The sequence below is a fragment of the Anastrepha ludens genome, chromosome 4, assembly GCF_028408465.1.
Source record: "Anastrepha ludens isolate Willacy chromosome 4, idAnaLude1.1, whole genome shotgun sequence".
Lineage (NCBI taxonomy): Eukaryota > Metazoa > Arthropoda > Insecta > Diptera > Tephritidae > Anastrepha > Anastrepha ludens.
The window spans coordinates 82,593,440-82,601,909 of record NC_071500.1 but is presented as its reverse complement, the minus strand read 5'-3'; the positions used below and the strand labels follow the sequence as shown (position 1 = coordinate 82,601,909).

The following is an 8,470-nucleotide window of genomic DNA, read 5'->3' as shown; positions in this document are numbered from 1 at the left end:
TAAAGATTAATCTTCTCACTGAATCGGCTTAATAATTGAGAGTTAATTGGTGGACTGCCGTAGCTGAATAGGTTTTTGCGGTACTGGAAATTTATTGATTTTGGGATATCGAAACCCGCTGAGGACACGAAACATCAAAATTAAAAGTTGTTCTAATAGCGATCGCCCTCCGGCAGCCAATTGCAAACCTAAGATTGCATTTCTGCCGTGAAAAATCTTGTCATAAAGAAACATCTGCTGTTCGGAAGCGGCATAAAACTGAACGTCCCTCCAATTGTGGGGAAGAGGAGCTCGGTCAGAAGCACATCAAAGGATATACGTGACAATCACGTCCATATATATTTATTTGTAGACCTCAGTGAGAAAACCTATATAATTTATATTACAACAATGGATGTCGCGCTAAATATCCTCAAATGCTGCTCAAACAAATACAATGACGTGTCAAGAAATGGATCCCATTAAATTTAATTAAGACACAGTTTTTAGCACTAAATTCTTCATTCTTTAACACCCTGTATTGACAAATAAAATCGAAAAAACCTATCTGGCTTTGATTTGTTAAAAGTCATTTTTGAATAATTTTTTTGATTTTCATTTTTTCGAAGATTGAAAATTCACATCAAAACTGAAACTGACTTGAACGATTTCAGTCAGTTGCTCAGTCAGTTATTCCCCTCCGTACCACTCGGCAACTAAGGCGTGTGCATATAAATGTAAAACAAAAAACACATTTCGGCCAATAGCATAGGAACTGCAACACAAAGAGCGAAAACGATTGAAGGCAAACAGAAAAACCACGGAATTTCACGAAAAAAAAAATTATATAAAAAACCAAAAATAAAAAAATAAAAATTAAAAACAAAAAATTAATTCAAATCGACTTAATCCACGTTATAAATAAGTCAACCAACCACCACGATTCGTCGCAACTCCTCTCTAAGTCATATATAAAATGTCCTTTGCTGCATCGCTATATCGTCAATTTGATTTACCCTTGGAAAACGTAGCCGATAATATACAAAAGCAAGAAGTACAAGAGCAGCCTTCAACATCACAACAGCGAACAGATCGAGAGCAACATTCACCAACACCAAAACCTGACGAATTTGCAACACAGCTGCTGCCACACATCCCCTTCCCACCTCCAGTGAAATCATTCCATACCAGCTGTAGCGGTCATACACTTTTCCCACAACCAATTCCACACTCCACCAAGTCAGCACGTCCCAGTGCAGCCAACCAGCATTCCAGCAAGCGCGAACCGCCACAAGCAAAACAGGCCGGCCCTAATACGCTCAGCTACAATCTCGTGCAACAGATTATCCAAACCGTAGGTGAACTTGAAAATACGCTACTTGACGATCAACAAAACGATTTCAATCTGCGTATGGCCTACGAGCGTCAATCGGAGAAGCTGAAGAGTCTGTGTCAATCGTTGGATAATGAAAAGGAGCGCAATGTGCGGCTGATGGAATTGATACGTGGCGTTGATCTCTCAACTACGACCGACGATGAGACACTGGACGAGAATGCGCTTTCACGTTGTGCTGCAACAGAACGTTGGTCGCGCTCATCGAAAGTCTATGAATCGATAAGTCCGTTGTTGATGCAGCAGAGGTAGATATGTGAAAATGATTAGGTGACACTGCTTTTTAGTTTACTAGAAGGCAGAAGACATATTTAGTAGACACAAAACTACATGAGAAAATCGTTTGTGACCGAGAAGCCTTTTCCTCTGAATGGGAAATGAAAGCGCAAAACGATGATTTGGGCTGAACTTATTGCCTATTCTGGTGTCACTGAGGCTAGGCGAACCGAATCTCTAGATTTACTGGATTTATTAAGCTTGTAAACAATGTCTAGATCTAATAATAGCTGGATCATCTCGGTAGCAATCAGTGGTTTATTCTAGAGCATTAACTCTAGTTACTCCTTCTTTACACTGCTCACCGACAAACCTCATCGAGCTATTGAATCATCTACATTAATATTTTCTTAAAGGACTTCTTCTGAAGCTATGCTTCTTCTTCTTGATTGCCGCGATAACCGCTTTGCGATTTTGGCCGAGTTTAACAAAACGCATCAGTCATTTCTTTCGTCGCGCTAACAGGTTGGATACGCCAAGTGAAACCAAATCCTCCACCTGATTTTTCAAACGCAGAGGAGGTCTTCCTCTTCCTTCCTCTGTTACTACCAGTAAGTAGTTAGTTAGTTACCACTGAATACTTTCAGAACCGAAGCGCTCGCATCTATTCGAACTACATGACCCAGCCAACGGGGCCGCGGGATCTTTATTCGCTCCACTATATTTATGTCGTCCTAAGACTCATACAGCTGATTCCCTCGGCTACAAACTCGCTGTCCTCAACGTGCAAAGGTCCAAAAATCTTCTGCAGAACTTTCCCTCGAACACTCCAAGATCTATATAAGCTGCTGGTGCGAGTAAGATTATTCAAAAAGCGAAAATTTCTCTTTAGAAGATGATGGAAGTTTAAAACTTAAATCCTTTCATCGCCAAATACCAACAGCTCTCATAATACCAACAGCTGAGAAGCGATAATCTGTAGGTAATTCGACAATATCTGTCGTTCTGTCTTTCACACCTCCTTCGATTCCACTTGTCCCAACCACTATTGTTTCGGGATCCAACGATTTCTCCCAATTTCTTTCTTCCGTCGAGAGATATCGGAAGAGTTTTTTTTTCTGTTTTATAGTCATACTCCCATGGAAGTCTTTCGAAGAGATGAACTAGAAGATGACCATGACATTTACTATTTTGTCGATATTTCTCCTCGTACCTTGAAAATTTATGGTGGGATCATAACCCAGGGATGATATCACTAGAGCTATTAAATTTGAGAAGAAGTTCTGAATTGAACTGGACGTTAAAGTAAACTGCAGTACACATGCACTTTAAAGTGAACTCTAACTACCCTGCAGTGGTATACAGATGGCTCAAATGCACCAGAAGGCATAGGCGCTGGAGTATATGACTCCAAAATAAAGCGGTCTGTGCCAATGGGTAGTTGCATTACTAATAGGACCCGAGTACTTCTTTAGTATGGGACAACACACCATCAAGGAGAAACTTAGAAGTGAAGAGCCAAGGTTAAGAGATGTTAACTGGGACTCAATTATTGGGATTACGTCAAGTGAAGTCTTCACTCCCAAAAAATTAACTGAGAATTGTCAAGGGCATTCTCACAGGCCGTTGCAGATTGCGCAGGATTGGGATAGGGGCCACAAACTGCTGTCGTTTGTGCGACCATTCTCCAAAGACTTCAGCACACCTTCTTCTCGAATGTAATGCTATAGCGCGAAGAAGGTTGAGACATCTCGGACGAAAGAAAGGCACATACGCTGAGCCTAACCCTCCGCTATCTTAAGTTTATTGAGGAAACTGAGTTTGTTTGAGCTGCTGTGATGAATAGAGGCCACAGAAGACCATAAGATCGGAGAGCAAATCTCATATTCATTCATTCGTTCATTCATAAGTACTTATTTTCGGCTACTTACTCTACTATTAGCATCGAAACTTCCTCTTATTATTTTACATACTCTTATTAGGTATGTGAAACTCATAAACTCCTTCACTTTTCAGATATGATGAGCTCTGTACTTCATATAAACAGTGCCGGCGACAACTTGTGAAAAAGGAAAAACTTCTCAAAGTAAGTCGCTGTGAAACCGAAACAGCAAAAGCTCGCTACGACAATCTGCTCGACGAATATTGCATTGCCCAGAAACGATTTGAGGAGCTGTGTTTCATGTATTTGCAATTGCAGGCGAGAAAGAATTTGGAGGTGAGACACCACTTCGAGTTGATCTAAAATTTGTTATATGAATTTGTGTTTAAAAGGACGTCAGTGCCTTCAATCACAAGCGCGACATGATATATCGGAATCTATACGCATTTTTCGTTAACTTATAAAAAATTTACTTTAGCTTTTTTCTCGCGTAATGATCCGTCTTTCTCTGTACCTCAAGAGTTCGTTTAACAGCCTGCTTGACTGGTATCAGGCTAACCTTAAGGATTTATCATGCTAAGGGTGAAGGTTAGGTTGGATTAGTTGTACTGCTCTTGAATAGGGTGCTCAGTATTAATATTTTAGTCCTATCCGAAGATACTCTAAAATATTTCAGATCATTTCACGAATCCAATCAACTCACGCAGCAGGCCTATGCCTAAAGTATCCCAGTCCTCGAAGAAGAGATTCTCCATAAATTTGAAGCACGAAAATCTTTAAGCAGTATTTCAAACATGACTGCAATATGACCAGTAGTCCGGTCTCACATCAGTTTTTCTATGAGAGCCTCTTTTGAGAGCTTCAGTAAATTCTACCGTTTGCTGACCAAAGTAATTCCTTACAAAACATTTCGAGTTGACTGTCTACAAGTAAAGTGAGTTATGAAGAAGCAATAGTGCGTAGCAGCGATCGCCCTCGGCAGACAATAGTAGACCTCTAAGTGTATTTCTACCATGAAAAAGCCCCTCATAAAAACCATATGTCTTTCGGAGTTGGCTTAAAACTGTAGATGCCTCCATTGGTGGAACAACATCAAGACGCATACCCCAAATACGAGTCTTTCGGAGTTGGCTTAAAACTGTAGGTGTCTCCATTGGTGGAACAACATCAAGACGCACACCCAAAATACGAGTAGGAGGAGTTCGGTCAAACACCTAATAGAAGTGTACGCACCAGTGTTTATTTTTTTATCGTTCAGTGTGCCTTCACATGATGGACATAAGTATATAAGGATATGTCGGGGTCGATTCCAGCTAGGTAGGAACTTAACCAACTACAATACCCAGAACGCAGCTGGGTCAAAGTTATGCGCGTCTCACGAAGCAGTTGAAGCTCTTCGTCTGCAATAGTTGATGGTTGGACTCCGATAACGGCATTCAGGCGTCGAGAGTTTAGGAAGTTGATAAGTTGAAACGATGAATGTCGTTTAATATGTGTAAGTATGCTGTCCGATCCAGTAGTTGTAATTGTGTTTTATCCTGGATCTCGTCAGTGTAGTTGAAGAGATGCCTTCTGACGTGCTTGGCAGGTGGCTCAGGCTCTAGCAAATGTCTGCAGAGATTCCATGTATCTTCGCTAGTAATCCAGAAGAAATTGCTTGCCGTCTTATCTATTGCATACATATCAACTTGAAAAATGATACTGAGTCTGGGAAAATCTCTGAGAGAAGCCGTCCTTTCCATTTTTTATACGTTGGTTATGAAAAATTGATACCTAGGTGCTCTCAGTTTTGAAAGACTAGAACGACTAGAGCTACTCCTAAAATTCGCAAAAAGTACGCGCATCTTGAATGATGTATATTTTCGCTAAATTAAGATTCTGATCTGTTATCGCCAAAATGGTCTCTGGACGGCCAGTCAATATAACCTAACCTAACATTATAAAAATGTATATGAATTTGCGGCACAAGATGCTGCATACTTGTATTTGGTTCCTTAGGCCTCTTAGAAAGTAGGGTATCTGTAGAACCGTATCGTTCTGGAACTTATTCGCAGGAATTGTTGAAAATCAATGCGGCTCACGAGCTCCTTCAAACTTGCACTTTGTTAAACCAAAATTTAAAAGGCTATAAAGCAACAATTTTTCTAAAAATTCTACATCAAAATTTTGAGATTTATATGAAAGTTTTTTCTATATATTTTTTTTTTAATTTGGAACTTATTCGCAGGAATTGTTGAAAATCAATGCGGTTTATGAGCTCCTTCAAGCTTGCACTTTGTTAAACCAAAATTTAATAGGCTATAAAGCAACAATTTTTCTAAAAATTCTACATAAAAGTTTTGAGATTTTTCTGAAAGTTTTTTCTTTAATTTTTTTTTTTTAATTTGGAGCTTGGATTTGTAAAAGGTGAAGTCCAAAACAAACAATACTGAGCTAAAATAGAAACGAGAGAAGCTTTGTTCTGAAAACTTCGAGTTTATTTATTCAAAATAGTCCCCTCTGGCCTTGATACACTGTTTTACGTGATCTAAAAGCTTTTGGAAAAAGTGTTTCAAGTCATTGACCGGAATGTCCTTCAGGATGTCGGTACAAGCCTTTTGAATGGGCTGTACGGGCGCAAAACAAAATCTTTTTATGGCCAAATGCAATTTTCCTAATAGGTAGAAATCACAGAGAGCCACATCAGTCGAATACGGTGAGTGATTGATGATTAACGGGCGATTTCTAGTCAAAAATTCAGTCACAAGAGTAGATCGATGAGATGGTGAATTATCATGCAATAAGCGCCACCTTCCTCCTCCGCGGTATTCAGGGCGAAGTCGACGAGAGCGCTACAACCAACGCTTCAAAACGCCAGGATAAAAAATTGCATTGACGGTTTGGCCCATTGGCACGTACTCCTTGTGGACAATTCCCTGGGAATCGTAAAAACAAATAAGCATCGACTTGATTTTTGACTTTTCCGAACGCGATTTTTTTGGATGGCGGCTCGTCTGCGGTTTTCCATTTGGCACTTTCACGCTTAGCTTCAGGTTTATGTTGGAAATACCACGTTTCATCACCCGTTAGAATTTTGTAAAGAAAGTTTTCGTCTTTTCCCGCCTCTTTAATGAGGTCTTTCGAATGTTGAATTCTGAGCAATTTTTGGTGCTCAGTTAACTTATTCGAAATGAAACCTTTCGCAAGTCCAAATGATCTGTTAAACTGGGATAAATCGATGTTTAGGAGATATTCAACTCCAATTCCATGAATTTCAACGATGATTTCAGTTAATTTTTCATAAATTTGTGAACAATTTTATGACGCCAGTCACCTTGTATATCGTTTTTGTAGTAGAATGAATTATATTTTCATAAAAAAATTTAATTCAAATAAGTCAATAAGTCTACTATGATATAGTTATGAAACACACTGTACGAGTATATTGTTCCATGAAATTTCATAGACATTCTATGTAGTTTTCGTCACAACATTCTGTTAATCGCCTCTCTCTCTCTCACTCTCTCGCCCATCCAGATGCAACGCCTACGCAACGCGCTAAACACTGCCAGCGATTGTATTGTGAATGCGCAGCAACTAATCGACTGTTTGGACGAGGAGACGATAACTTTGTATATGAATCAAAATATCAACGACTTATGTGACGGGAGTGACAATAGCAACAAAACTAACGAGACCGATTGTATTACAGCATTTAAGCAAAATTTGGAGTTATTTGTGAAATCTTTGCGTCTCTGCCAGTGGATACAACAAAACACGCGTAGAATTGCCTTACATAAGAAAAATGCGCAACAGTGAATTCCTTATGAAAGTTCATGGCTTATTGGCAATTAGATGCATCGTTACATTTTTTTTTTTTGTGCGCTTTTAATGTGTGTGTATAAATGCATAAATATTCATACAGGAAGTAACTGCGAATAAGATTTTGTGGAGCGAGAAAAAAACAAATTAGTTTACATGTATGTGTCCACATATACATAAACAATACAATGCAATATTTTTATTGTACGCTTGATTATGTGAACGAAGAGTTTTTGATGTAACAAATACCTGCAGATATATTTTTTATACAATAAATAAATACTTACAATACCCAAATTTTGCAGAAAGTAAGAAAACGAATTTTTACTTATTTTTTCTTGATAACTTCTTTTTATTTTTTATTTTTAGTTTTTTTTCTTTTTACTTTAAACTGGCATTTTAGTTTGCACTGGCCTTATGTCACATCAGTTACGTTTTCTCGTTTGCAGCTGCTCTCGTTTACAATTTCCTTGTAGTTTAGCTTAAAATACAATATATATTTTTTTCTTATTATTATTTTTGTTTGTTTTTTTATATTGCGTATTTTATAATAATTAATTTTGTATCATTTGATAAAATTTCTTTCTTAAATAAGTTGATCAATAGTTTATGGCCTATTTTACGTACATTAATGTCTTATAACAATTTTTTTTTTTTTGTTTTTGGTCTTGCTTTTCTTTCAATATGCATAGGTACTCACTGAGGCCATAATTTATGTACGTTTAATATTTATTGGAAGCTTCGTCTTCATCAATTTGCACTACTTTCTTTTTTATTTATGCATAGCAAGCAAAATTTGTGTAGAAATTTACATAATTTTGCAGTCATTTGTAGAAAAAGCGTGCGTTGGAGCTGAGCTGAGAATCGGATATACTCGTAATGCATACCAAAAAGGGTATTCACAGAACTTCATGGTGATAGTAAAGCTATAATAAAAAAAATGGAGCATATGTTTAGGATGTGCTTTAAACAAGGTAATACAATTTTATGATTTTTATTTATTTTTTGGTTCACTACAGTTTTAGCTGCCAACAAAATATATGCTAACCCTCGCTTTTATACAAGTATTCCTTCGTCAAGTTGTCACTACATTTTTCGAGCAATGGGTTTGATGTAACTTTCTTTCAAAAAAGCACATTTAGTGCTTAGAAAGGCGTATAAATGTCATATATTATTTTTCATCCAGTTTCTACTTTTTT

The 8,470-nt window shown here is 37.8% G+C and overlaps 1 protein-coding gene across 1 annotated transcript; it reads left to right on the top strand.

Moving 5' to 3' along the window:
- Positions 1–955: 955 nt before the first annotated feature.
- Positions 956–7,518, top strand: LOC128861895 (uncharacterized). Its single transcript, XM_054100273.1, has 3 exons — positions 956–1,620; positions 3,605–3,806; positions 6,987–7,518. Exons 1-3 carry the CDS (start codon positions 956–958, stop codon positions 7,266–7,268), a joined length of 1,149 nt encoding a protein of 382 aa, XP_053956248.1. The 3' UTR covers positions 7,269–7,518.
- Positions 7,519–8,470: the final 952 nt, after the last annotated feature.

What these genes read in the sequence shown, in the direction of transcription:
- LOC128861895 (XM_054100273.1), top strand. Translation starts at nt 956, where the DNA reads ATGTCCTTTGCTGCATCGCTATATCGTCAATTTGATTTACCCTTGGAA. An exon ending in CCGTTGTTGATGCAGCAGAG is followed by an intron (nt 1,621 to 3,604) that starts GTAGATATGTGA and finishes TTCACTTTTCAG; the next exon opens with ATATGATGAGCTCTGTACTT. An exon ending in AGGCGAGAAAGAATTTGGAG is followed by an intron (nt 3,807 to 6,986) that starts GTGAGACACCAC and finishes TCGCCCATCCAG; the next exon opens with ATGCAACGCCTACGCAACGC.